This window comes from Apus apus, chromosome 3 (genome assembly GCF_020740795.1).
Source record: "Apus apus isolate bApuApu2 chromosome 3, bApuApu2.pri.cur, whole genome shotgun sequence".
NCBI lineage: Eukaryota > Metazoa > Chordata > Aves > Apodiformes > Apodidae > Apus > Apus apus.
The window spans coordinates 104,923,242-104,936,616 of NC_067284.1; the positions used below are offsets into that span (position 1 = coordinate 104,923,242).

The 13,375-nt window shown below is 41.8% G+C and overlaps 1 protein-coding gene across 1 annotated transcript in view; it reads right to left on the reverse strand.

Moving 5' to 3' along the window:
• ELP3 (elongator acetyltransferase complex subunit 3) overlaps window positions 1-13,375 on the reverse strand; it is a 96,052-nt gene that overhangs the window by 37,559 nt on the left and 45,118 nt on the right. The window contains exon 10 of the mRNA XM_051613570.1: window positions 6,067-6,260. Coding sequence (XP_051469530.1) covers window positions 6,067-6,260 — 194 coding nt within the window. The remainder of the gene's footprint in view (window positions 1-6,066; window positions 6,261-13,375) is intronic.

Below are 13,375 nucleotides of genomic sequence, written 5' to 3' on the forward strand. Positions count from 1 at the left end.
TCCTTCAGGACTTCCAGTCACACCATGGCCTCCATTAACAATTACTATTTTTGGCAGTAGCTGGATAAAAGATGAAGGTCTTAAAGGGTCCTAAAAACCTGATCCTTGTGCTGCTTCAGCCTTGTAGAAGTTTGAGACACTGGCAAGAGGGGCAAAGAAAAAAAGGACATTTCCTTCAAGTTAAGAACAAAACTAAGGGCTTCAAAACCCCAGGATTCTACTCCCGTTTCAACATTGCACTCCAATTATAGTACAACTTTCTCCAGCATAACAGAGGCTCTGTTTTACTTACTTTCCCTGTTTTCCCTGCTGTTTTTCCTATAAAGACAAAGAGTCTATGAAAATTTCCTTGGCTTTTACACTCAAGTGCCAAAACATTGAGGCAAAACACCATTAGTTAACCCATTCATTTATTCAGTGGATTTCTTTGAGTAAATAAGACACTGCAGAGCCAACACAATGTTCTTGAAAGAGCTTCGGTTAGAGGAAATGAGCCCTTCACATTGTGACTAAAGGACACACTTAGAGGAGAGCAGCATTTTCATCAGGGTATGTTAGATCTACAGTGATAATCTAAATAAATGCCTTTCTTCTAATTATGGAACAACTCCAAAAAGTCAGGCTGTATGTATTTTCCCTGCAGGGACATAGATAAAACATCCTGATATCTCCCAGTACCAGGTCTTTAGCTAAACCCAGAGTCAGCTGTGAAACAGTAAATGAAGTACTGCAAATAAGAGATAGATAATAACATACAGTAACTTGAGCCTCTCTCATCTGCCTACTAGGGAGCAAACTAAATTAAAATATGAATGTGGAAAATAACCTTTTTAAGAAAGAGAAAGCAAGAAACAGGTTTTCCACTCCCCCTTCAGATTACGGCAGAGTATTTAAATAAACACCCTGTGTGCATCATGAGTGTACACACTAACTGCCTATTTTCAATACCCACAAGACAGCATTTTACTAGTGATTTTAGGACTTGTTAAAACGCTAAACAAATTCAGGGAAACAGGGGATTAAATCCTGACCTTATTAAAGTTAATGTGCAATTTGCCAGAAGCTTCAACAGAGCCTATTTAATCTTTGATTTTTCAAACATTTTGCATTATTTAGGACACTTGTGAAGCAGTTGATAGAAGCAGTGAAAGTCTAAAGACCTTTAATCTGTTCTCAGCTCTGATTTATTACATGATCTCGGTTGAGTAAGGTATTTTATTTCTTCATACCTACACCTCCACATCAGAACAGTGAAAATAACATTCACATAAAACACCAAGATGCACAAAAGGAAAAGTCTCAGGGTGCACAGCACCACTCCTGTCATTTCACACCTTCTCACACACCAAAGCACTTCGGTGATAATGAGGTTCACAAACATTCAGGATATACAGAGTATTAAGCATCTCTGATAGGTACAAAACATCCTGGGAGATATATTCTCCAAACAGCCATCAGCAACAGCATCTCTTTTCTCTTAAAAACATATTTAACCTGGTTTCCTAAAGCAGAAAGACTTCCACAGTGGTTTGCCAGTGACATCTCTCCCATGCTCATCCAACTCATTAAAATTATTATTTTGAGCACAGAGTGGCTTGGGTTAGAAAGGACCTTAACCATCTAGTTCTAACCCCCTGCCATGAGCAGGGAACCTACCACTAGATCAGGTTGCACAAAACCTCATCCAACCTGGCCTTAAAAACCTCCAGGGATGGGGCATCAACAACCTCCCTGAGCAACCCATTCCAGTTCCTCATCACCCTTATAGTGAAGAATTTCTTCCTCAGATCTCATCTCAATCTCCTCTCTCTCAGTTTAAAACCATTACCCCTTTTCCTAGCACTATCTTCTCTGATTAAAAGCCCCTCCCCAGTTTTCCTGTAGGCCCCTTTCAAGTACTGGAAGGTGCTCTAAGGTCTTCTTGGAGCCTTCTCTTCTCCAGGCTGAACAACCCCAACTCTCTCAGCCTGTCTTCATGGCAGAGGTGCTCCAGGCCTTTGATCATCTTGATGGCCCTTGCACTTGTCCTTGTCGAACTTCATGTGGTTTGCACAGGCCAACCTCTCCAGCCTGTCCAGGTCCCTTTGGATGACCTCCCTTCTCTGCACCATGTTGACTGCACCACACAGCTTGTTGTCATCAGCAACCCTGCTGGTGGTACACTCAATCCCACCACCCACATCACCAACAAAGATGATAAACAGCAACAGTCCCAATCTCAACCCCTGAGCATGTGATAGACTACAAAGACATTGAATCCTTTATGTTTCCTCCAAATGTGGTACTAGGGAACAGGGAAGGGCACAGATAGTCCAGTCTTTTTCTGGTGGCATTGATACAAAACCTGCATGCTGACACCAAACTGCAAGTTAGCAGTATGCAGAGAGATCAGAACAAGCTGCCATCCAGGGCACAAGCTGAATCTGAAAGGATTGTGGAAATAGAGCCTGAAACGCAGGATGTAAAGGATGGAGGACTCATGGCAGCAGGCTGGAGGAAAGGTCCTGGGGCAACAACAGAGGAATGGGAAGGAAGTTGCTGTCCTCAGTGAAGCCATGTTGGGAACAGGCCACAAATGTATTTAGAAATCTGGCTTTGTTCATTATTCTGTTACAGAGTCACACAATGGCCCTGAAACCAATTTAAATGGAAGTAATAGCTTTTGGATTTTGCACTGGAGGTGTAAAAATCTGTAATCACCACAGACAAGTCTCAGATAACATGAGCCAGTCAGCAAGAAAACAGCTATCCCACTGGAACATAATAACTGACAACCAGATGACAGCTGGATGGAGGCTGCTGCTGTTGAGAGAAGAAATGATAGTCAAGTTCAGGCAAATAAGCACACCAAGCCGACATTTTCCAGGCCTGTCTTCCTTAGGAGAAGACCTGCTAGGCTGAAAACTCATGCCATCCCCTAATAATAAACCTGCTCATTTTAGATATGATGCTATGGTGATGGCACCATGAACCTTGCATCTGAAATCAGTGAGGAAGGAGATGTGCACAGAGAAAAGACAGGAGTTTTGCCTCTAATAATGCTTCTATGAGTGATACAGAAAGCCTGGGGGAATATTAAGAAGATACTTCCCATAGCCATGTTTTGTTTTCTTCATCAGTATCACGTCCCTCTTCTCATAGTTCAGCTACAGCCATCACTTAATCACTGTAACAAAGACCTAAATAAAGGATCTTCAGGTTGCTGAAACTGTGTCTCAGTTACTACAGAGTGCTGGATCATAATCACATTCATAAGTCAAATCAAGCTTCACTATATTCATATTTAGCTTCTCTTCCTCTTTGATAACTTTGGAAAGCTACTCCAGAATCTCAGTCCTGAGGGAAAATTCTCAGCTTCCTGCCTCAGAAGGCTACTTCTCATATTCTTGTTCTTTGCTCAAATCAATGTTCCTATTTCTTAAAAGGTTATTTTCCTTCTCTCGCAGATTTACAGAGGTCATTTATGCCCATACCTATCCTTCAAACAAAAGACTGATGCTCTTTTGCACATATTTCCACAGCTCATCTTCTTGAAGATGGGGATTATTTCAGCTGAAGTCTTAACAAAGCCTTGTCCGGCTGCTGCATTAATACTTCCATCTCTAAAAAAGTTATCCTGAAAAAAATGCTTTTTCATGGCTGCATTCACCAGTGGCTTACTCATAGTATAGATTAAGACACTAAGAACTTTTCCTCCTCTGCTGTTTTCATTTAGTGATCTCATGGTCTGCAGCAAAACCCCTTCCAAGTTTGACCTCCAACTTTCTTGAACTGCATCTCATCCCACAGAATTACAGAATCACTATGGTTAGAAAAGACCTCTAAGATCTGAGTCCAGCTGTCCACCCATGAGAAAAAAAAACAACACACAACAAAATACCACCAAACAAACAACAACACAACACTTACCATGCCCACTACAGCATGTCCTGAATTGCCACACTTACATGTTTCCTGAATACCTCCAGGAATGGTGATTCCACCACCTCCCTGGGAAGCCTGTTCCAGTGCCTGACAACTCTTTTGGTAAATAAATCATTCCTAATATCCAATCTTATCCTCCCTGGGTGCAGCTTTGGGCCATTTCCTCTAGTCCTGTTGTTATTTACTTGGGAGAAGAGGTCAACAACCACCTCACCACAACCTCCCTTCAGGTAGCTGTAGAGAGCAATGAGGTCTTCCCTCAGCCTCTTCTTCTCCAAACTAAACAATCCCAGTTACTTTAGCCTCTCCTTACAGAACTTGCTCTCTAGAACCTAGCTAGATCCCATCTCTGTCACTCCAGCTTTCCCACCACCAGATCCTTCTTCTGCATCCTCTCTCTTTTCAATTATGCTTCCCAGCCCTGCAAGATTTCCTCAGTGCCCTATTACTTTTTGTGTCATTGCAATTAAATAAAATGATGAGGAAGATTAGGTTTTCAACGGATGCTTGAGAAACTCTACTAATAACCCAGAGACCATAATTCCTTTGCCAAAGTTACCCAGTATTTCTTGCCTTCAGCCACTTTTTTTCTCTACCATTTTTATCTGCTTATATCTGTTCTGTTGTATTCCTGATAGGGCACAAAAATCAAATGCCTTAGAGAAGTCCAGGCACGTGAGGTCTAATGTACAAGACTTCCTCATACTGCATCCTCTTGGAGAACTAGGCATTGGCACTGTTCCCAGCTCATGTAGCTGGAAGCCAACTGAGCCTTGTCTGCACATGCAAAACCAGGCAATGCTATAGCCTCCCTTCCTAATATCAGGCAGATGTAAAGATACTAGAAGAAAAATAACCCGAGGAAGACCCCACACTGAAAACAGTGCTAAACGGAAGCATTATCTTTCATCCTGGGAGAGGAAATTCAACAAGGGCAAGTCTTGCATCTGGGGACGAGCAACCCCATGTACCAGAACAGGTTGGGGACTGACCTGCTGGAGAGCAGTGTAGCAGAAAGGGACCCGGGGGTCCTGGTGAACAGGAGGATAACCATGAGCCAGCAGTGTGCCCTTGTGGCCAAGAAGGCCAGTGGCGTCCTGGGGTGCATTAGAAAAGGTGTGGTTAGTAGGTCAAGAGAGATTCTCCTCCCCCTGTATTCTGCCTTGATGAGGCCGCATCTGGAGTATTGTGTCCAGTTCTGGGCCCCTCAGTTCAAGAAGGACAGGGAACTGCTTGAGAGAGTCCAGCACAGAGCCACAAAAATGATTAAGGGAGTGGAACATCTTCCTTATGAGGAAAGGCTGAGGGAGCTGGGTCTCTTTAGATTGGAAAAGAGCAGACTGAGGGGCGACCTCATCAACGTTTACAAGTATGTTAAGGGCAAGTGTCTGGAGGACAGAGCCAGGCTTTTTTCAGTGATGACCAATGATAGGACAAGGGGCAATGGGTTCAAACTGGAACACAGGAGGTTCCATGTACACATGAGAAAAAACTTCTTTACTGTGAGAGTCACAAAGCACTGGAACAGGCTGCCCAGAGAGGTTGTGGAGTGTCCTTCGCTGGAGACATTCAAAACCCGCCTGGACACGTTCCTGTGTGACGTGCTCTGGGTGACCCTGCTCTGGCAGGGGCGTTGGACTAGATGATCTTTTGAGGTCCCTTCCAACCCCTAAGATTCTCTGATTCTGTGGGAATGACAGAAATAATGGCATTACAACAGTACATTTATGTAAACCCTGTAACACCCACAGGGAGGGAAAGGAAGTCGCTATAGCCAAAAAAAATTACACACCTCGCAGCTTCTGCAATAAATACAGGAAACTTCACCCACAGCCAAGATATCCATCAATATCATTAAAGTATTATGCATGCTACATCTTATGTTTTTGTTTGACTGGCAGCAAAAGCAGAGCCCCCAGAAATCTGGAAGCTTCTGGATGCCTTAGAGAGGCAGCTCAATTTAAATAACTGCTCATCCTACTTGGCCTTTCCCATTCTGAATAGATAGGAAGTAGCTTAAAAAAATCTATGGTGCATTAAGGCTGAAAAATCATAAAAGGCTGAGTCGGATGTTGCTGTAATTAAAGTAAGATCCCTCCAAGCTCAATAAATCAAGATACAAGGTTCACCACAGAAAATTACCTCTGAACACGGTACACACGTGTCCACGGTGGGACAAGAGCCAGGATTCTGGCCACAAGGTCCACAAGAGTGCTGGGGGGGTAGCTCTTGTATCTTCCAGTCTTCCAGAGCTCATACAGACCAGTGCCACGGATCACTAGGGTCGGATAGAGCTTCATGCCGTCTGGGCGAAAAGCAGGATTCTCAAAAAACTCCTGCAAAAGTGGAACAAAAAATGCAAATCAGGGCAAAACAAACTACATTTCCTAGTGCCGCAACGAAACTAATTTCAAGATGGATTTTATAAAAGACAACTTTTAGTGAGGTTTAAGAATTACTGGCTTACATTGAGTTTCCAGTATTTATCAGCTGGTGACATTTTTTAAATAAAAAGAATATGTTATAGATGTAAAGAAAAGGACACTACAGAAAAAAAATCCACAATGACAATGCTACGAGCCAAATCTGCATATTACTTCTACCTTTCAGCATGAATTCAACAGATACTGCATCATTTATTGTAACAGAGTCTGCACAGAATTAGAACAATAGAAATGAGCGTACTTATCTTCAATCTCAGCAGACCACATTTAGAGATTAATCAATGTGTCTGGGATACATCGTTTGAATAGCAATGAAGAAAAACAGACTTATTCTACAATGCAGTTCTGAACAATCCTGGTGAATGGGAGGACAAACTATCTCCTGCAAACTCCTATGACTAAATCCTACCCCAGAACTGCAAATTGAACAGTACTAGCTCCCACTACACAGCAATCACATTTTTTTGCAGATTCAATTTCAGTAATGACAACTAAAATAAAATCACTTACAAAAAAAAAAAATCAAGGCAAAAAAAAAAAATAAATCAAGGCACCCTGAACCAAGCAACCATTAAACTGACTTAAGCGATGACATAGCCCTTATTGTAATAGCATCTACAGGCCAGATCTAACACTGGATTAGACTGTTGTACACTTGAAATCCACCACTTGATCCCTCTCCAACATGGTATTTTCATAGTAATTAAAAAAATACAAGTCTGTTAAGCTGAGTTAATAGCAGGCTACTGTGGTCCCACCAATTGCTGAGCCAGCTTTGGTACTTACCAGCACTTGCCAAAGTGCTTCAACACATTAACGTGGCCCAGACCCACTCAGACATTTTGCTATATTTCCTACCAGCACTGTGACTTAAACCAGCTCCTGGAGTGCTCCAGCAAGCCCTGATGTTGGAATAAAGTGCTATTAGTAGCCTGCTGGGAGCAGAATCTTCCCACCTGGTCAACTCTTAAGTGGCTCTGTTGGCTTTCTGTGCTCCACAAAACCATGCTTCACCACAATAAAAAGCAGCAAATGACTTGCTGCTAGCTTAAGCACACCAAAATGGATCTGCACAGACTCAAATGCATGCTAGATCCAGCACAAGGACAAAGAGAGGTGAGCAAGGTCAGGGAAACGGCAGGACCATGTCAGCCCAAGCCTTTTCTGGCAGCCTCCCTGCCTAAGCCTGGGGCCAGCTCCAGCAGCCTCTGTGCTGCTCACTCGCACTCCTCAGGCACCCGACCTGCTGTGCAGCTACAGAAGAAAACAGAGCAGAGAGAAAATCCAGCTGAAAAAATTAAACCAGTTAAAAAATACCTTATCCAAGCAGACCAGTCTCCTGAACTATTTATATGATCATGACAAATAGAGAGACGGGGACAAGTGAGTCAGTTTGAGAGACAAAATAAGATATGGACCATGGATAAAGTCATAAAACAATTTGGGTTGGAAGGGACTTCCAAAGGCCACTTGGGCCCCCCTGCCCCTGATCAACTAGATCAGGTTTCTCAGAACTCAGTCCAATCTGACCTGGAATGTTTCCAGGGATAAGGCTTCTACCACCTCTCTGGGCAACCTCAGCCAGCGTCTCACCATCCTCATTGTAAACAATTTCTTCCCAATATCTAAATCTCTCCTCTCTGAGTTTAAAACCATCACCCCTTTGTCCTATTGCTACAGGCTCTGCTACAAAGTCTGTCCCCATCCTTCTTATAGGCCCTTTTTACATATTGAAAGGCCATAATAAGGTCTCCCCTGAGCCTTCTCTTCTCCAAGCTGAACCAAGTCCACACTGCTGCTGCAAAATTAACTACCAAATTCTGCATTCATGATCTGATGAAGCTTCAGCCATCACCATCCCAGCAGCACTACTGGCTTAAGGAGCAGTAATGCTCCATAAAGACAAAAAACAACACAAAGCTACCGGTTTTAAATTTTGTAGGGCTGTTTTAACTCGGATTAACTCTCTGACTTGAGTTACCAGCAGCTTTGCAAAACAGTTGTGCCAAAAGCTGCTGCTGCTGCTGCGAGAACCTCATCCAGGCACAGCCTCATTGCACTCGCCTCCTTACAGAATCACTAAACCATTTGGTTCTCCACATCAGCCTCCAGAGGGGATAACTAACTCATTGCTCCTCAAAGAGTATTCAAGACACAAGAACAACCATCTCACACAGGTTACATGCCTCGTGTCCAATTAAGCTCTGCTATCTGCAAAGCAAATGGTTTACAAGGGAGTTGGCCAAAGGCGGATAAAGACAGATTACTCTGAACTCTAGTGTCAAGGTGCTCTCTCTGGAGCATGTGTAGATAAAAGAGTTTTCTCCTTTCCTCAGGACAGTTTATGCACTCCATAAATAATCCTGTTTGTCATGACTCTCACACAGTCACGAGATGAAAAAACATACTTCTCATGCCAGCTTCATGAAATAAAATAATTCTCATCAGCTTTGAGATTTGGACACACGTGACTTATCTGGAGGCACTCTGGGCTGGTTTGTGCTCTATGGGCAGCAGATGTGATGGTCTGCCCACACTTCCAGCCATGCCGTCCTATTCCCAACCTCATGTCACCTCCGACTTATGGTCCCTGGCCAGGATGACACACCTTCCTAATGGGAGAGAATCCAACACTCATTTGGGGAAAGAGCTTTTCTTTTGATTTAGTGTTAGGCTGGCTTATGGAGCAGTCTGATGAGTACTACTGGTGAACCTTAGAATATCTCAAGTTGGAAGGGACCCATAAGGATCATCGAGTCCAACTCCCAATAAGGAAAAAGGGTCAGAAACAGGATCTGCTCCCATGTGACAGCAGGGAATCATTATGTCTGCTTAATGCATCTCTTGGAAGTGTGTGTCCTCCCTTCTACTCCAAGGGTTCAGTTTGACTTCACAGGGCAATACTGTCACTGGTGGCTGTCAGAGAAGGCAGACATGCTCTGCCCTTGGTTGACCACTCTTACCACTTCTGCTCTGACCCTGGTGTGCATCTGATGCAAAGCAGGGGGGGGTGGGGAGAATAAAAATCACAGGACTAATTTTCAAACCAGCCCACTGAAGCAGGTGTGTAATCCAAAGTCATGCAGCACATGAGGTACTGTAGGGTCAGAAAAACAATTCAGTATCCTGTTGTCCTTGAGCAACCCAAAAGGACAAACTTCCATCTTTGGTGGGTGATTTGAGGTGCTTTAATGTAAAACAAAGCAACTGTGAAAGAAAGAATAAGAAAATTGTGTAAGAGGTGATTGTTCTGAGGAGGGTAGCTCTACGGCCAAATGGCACTGAAGAAGACAAAGACATTACGGTAAGGAAGCAATGATGCTTCCCCAATGAGATACAGGAAGGTAAATAAACCACTCCAGCAAGGCAAAAAGGCTTCCACTAACGTTATGTATTAATATTTGCAATGATACTGAACTGAACACAAAAGCATGTGTGATTCACCAGTCAGAGTATTTAAACATGCACTGATTTGCATTGCAGATTAAAAGCAGGCACCAACACAGCACTAGGGTTAAAGCCATCCGGCAGTCAAAGGCAAGGTCAAAAGTTAAGGTTTCTAATCACACTGTGAATTTTGCCACTTCACACACACTGCACATTTTACACCAATAAAATAAGCTGGCAGATAATGCTACTTTATACTTCAGCAATGCTGGCATTAAAAAAAAGTCAACATATTTTCATATGTATTTATTAAACTATTTCTCAAAATATTCCTCTAGTTTAATTATTTCTAAAGTAATTAATTTCAAACAACAAAGCAGTGTCTCCTTTTTTTTTCCTGATCTTCTTTTTCCAGCAGTGAACTTTAAATAGTGTCTGTAAATCCCAATATTTAAAGGCTTAGCCTTTTCCCATTTATAAACAGCTTTGATTAAGTCTCACATGAAACAAAGGAACTATAAAATGCTAACACATGCCAAGCTTTACTAGGAATTGTAGCCTTTTCTGTTTTTTAATTAGACACCTTAAAAGGTGTCTTTAGCTGATAAAAACATTCTGAACAGTTTACTGCCAAAACAAATTCAATTTCTAAAGCAACATTTGTTCCGGAGACCACCATCCATAGCATCACTGGAGTCAACAGGAGGCTTTCCATCAGCTCTAGCAAGCACTCAATCAGGGCTTAAATCCATGTCTGCTAATGCACTGTGAAGTTAGAGGTTAAAGATGACCCAGAGAGAAAGGACTCCTGCAAATTTCCAGTCTTTTGGAATCACTTGAGGATGCAGTGTAGTGCTCTCGCAGGCATGAATATTCCAACTGGAAGCATGCAGGACTTCAAAGCTACTAAAGCGACTTTCTTTGAACTTGAAGTTCTCTCCCCTCTAGGTAAAGACTGTAAGCCAACTAGCATTTAACACAACTCATATAATAAAGATGGATGCTAGAGTAAAATTTTAAATTTATGCAAGCAGACAACAGGCAGGACATGAGACATTATGGTTGAGGTTCAATTGTAATAAAAAAAAAAAAAGTCTATTCAGATTAGATGAAATTTAAATGATCTGGAGGTTCATAAACAGGCACCTCTTCCTACCCTAAAAAATAACGTTTCTTATAACCTTGCCCAGTTCATGTGGTATTAGAGAAAACCTGGGTATTTTTTCACATTAAATAACACAGTGAGTAACCAGAGTATCCTGGAATTCACTGTTTTTTTTTTTGCTTCACCTGAGCTTCATTAAAACTACTTTACTTGTATGAACAGCTGCTCTCTGAATTACAAACAATGAATCTTAATAAGATCCCATCAACACACAGTCAGTCTACAAGGTTATACAAGTTAGTCACTAACATGTTTTATGAGAACAGTAATTGATTTTAGTAGCATATGCCTTTGTTGTAGAAGTTCCCTGTTATTAAAGCTAACGGCATCTATAGAATCCATTCATCCACCACTTCATAAACTCACTGCAACTATGAATAATCGGGGTCCAATGGGTGTAAAATTAGTTATTTAGATGCCAAGAAGCCACTGATTTTTCCATCAAGGCAGATGTATCAATGCGCATGATTAAATCCTTTTGTCCAACTCCCATCTATTGTTCTGAGTCTTAAAAATTACATGACATTGTAATTCCTGTCCAAGAAAACAGGCATCAGTTGAAAACCAAAAGTCAATGTAATAACATTATGTGAACCACAGAAAAAGACCAGAATAAAAGAGCAGATGGAATCAGGAGCTAGTGTCCTTAACTCAAATATTTCACCTTCCTATATGTTTGAAATGACCTTTATAAATAGAAAACCCATTACTCACCCATGTATCTGTCCAGGGTTGCAACAGAAAGGTCATAGGATTTGGGATCATAATGAGACCAAACAGCAGTTTATTCCCATTTTCAGGTTCAGTAATGGCACAAATCAGCCAGTATAAAGATTATACCTTGCAGTTTCAATCTGATCTTACTGACCACTTTAAGTACAGAACAAAACATAAATGTGTTTTGAAGCCATCCAAAAGCTGCAGTTCTCCAAAAGAGAAAAATATTATTTTTTGCAATTCCATTTAATCTTTTTACAGACGTAAGATTCAGTTGCAATGTTTAATCTGCTTGCTCTCAAGATGTTCAACTGTTTCAAGAAATAACAGTTATAGGGTAAGCACAGCAAGTTTTTAAAGCAATTTACTCAAATGTCAGGATTTGTTGAAAATCAAGGTCACCAAAATCTATTTTTTAAAGAATGTCCATTAGAAATCAGATGTCACTCAATTTGATTGTTGAATTGGTTCCTTTACTGCAGTTCCTGCATTAAACAGATGATTAAATTCATGTCTGACTACACAAAGATGAACATTATCTTAACTCTCCATATTACAGTACTCCTTATCTCCATCAGCTGTATTATTTATAATTATGAATACTGGTAGAACTTGAAAGCTACTGCATTGAATGACACCTCCAACTCCCTGGGGAATGAACAATCACTTAGTACTTTAATTATATGCATTAACAGAAGCTTGTGGCTCAAAAATGTGTCTCCATTTTAACTCTAAATTTGCATTTTCCCCTTTTTCTTGTAAATGCTTGCCTAATTAAAATGTAATGATAGGATCTGCATTCATTGATGCTGACAATGGCCTACTGACCAAGAAGTAGAGACTAAACTGTGCCTCTTTACTGCCTTTGGAGCAGCCTGGGAACACACACATTGCCAAGCACCAGTTGTCACCTGGGAAGCAGAAAAATGCCATGCCAACAGCAAGCTGAGTAGTGGTCATTTTATAGTCACTTAACATCAATGTCTTTCAATTATATGACCTTAGACTTCTTACTAAGTTACTGTAAGGTAGTAAGATACTACTTGTTGGCTGCTCTGAACACCATTTGCTTGCAGACTGTGATTTGTGATAAATGAAGTTTAAGATCTAGCTCACCTGTCAGTGGGATAATGACAGCAAAGAATCCTATTTGCTGTGATGCATATTATAAATGCATGTAAGTTCTGGACTTGAGCTGTTGGAGCGAGTCCAGAGGAAGTCATGGAGATGATGTGAGGGCTGGAGCAGCTCTGCTCTGGAGACAGGCTGAGAGAGTTGGGGTTATTCAGCCTGGAGAAGAGAAGGCTCCAGGGAGACCTTAGAGCACCTTCCAGGAGCTGAAGGGGCTACAGAAAAGCTGGGGAGGGACTTCTGACAAGGGCATGGACTGATGGGACAAGGAGGAACAGTTTCAAGCTGCAAGAGGGGAGATTGAGATGAGATCTGAGGAAGAAATTCTTTGCTGTGAAGGTGGTGAGACACTGGCCTAGGTTTCCCAGAACAGCTGTGGCTGCCCCATCCCTGGCAGTGTTGAAAGCCAGGCTGGATAGGGTGTGGAACAAGAGGGACCACTGAAAGGTGTTCCTGCCCATGGCAGGTGCGTTGGAACTAGATGATCTTTAAGGTCCCTTATATGGTGTCATCAATCTCTATAGAACTGATTCAAAGGTTAACGTAAGGTTGAGATAAATCAAGTCACTTCTGCTCACTGTCTACACTCATTACAAAGTCTCCTACA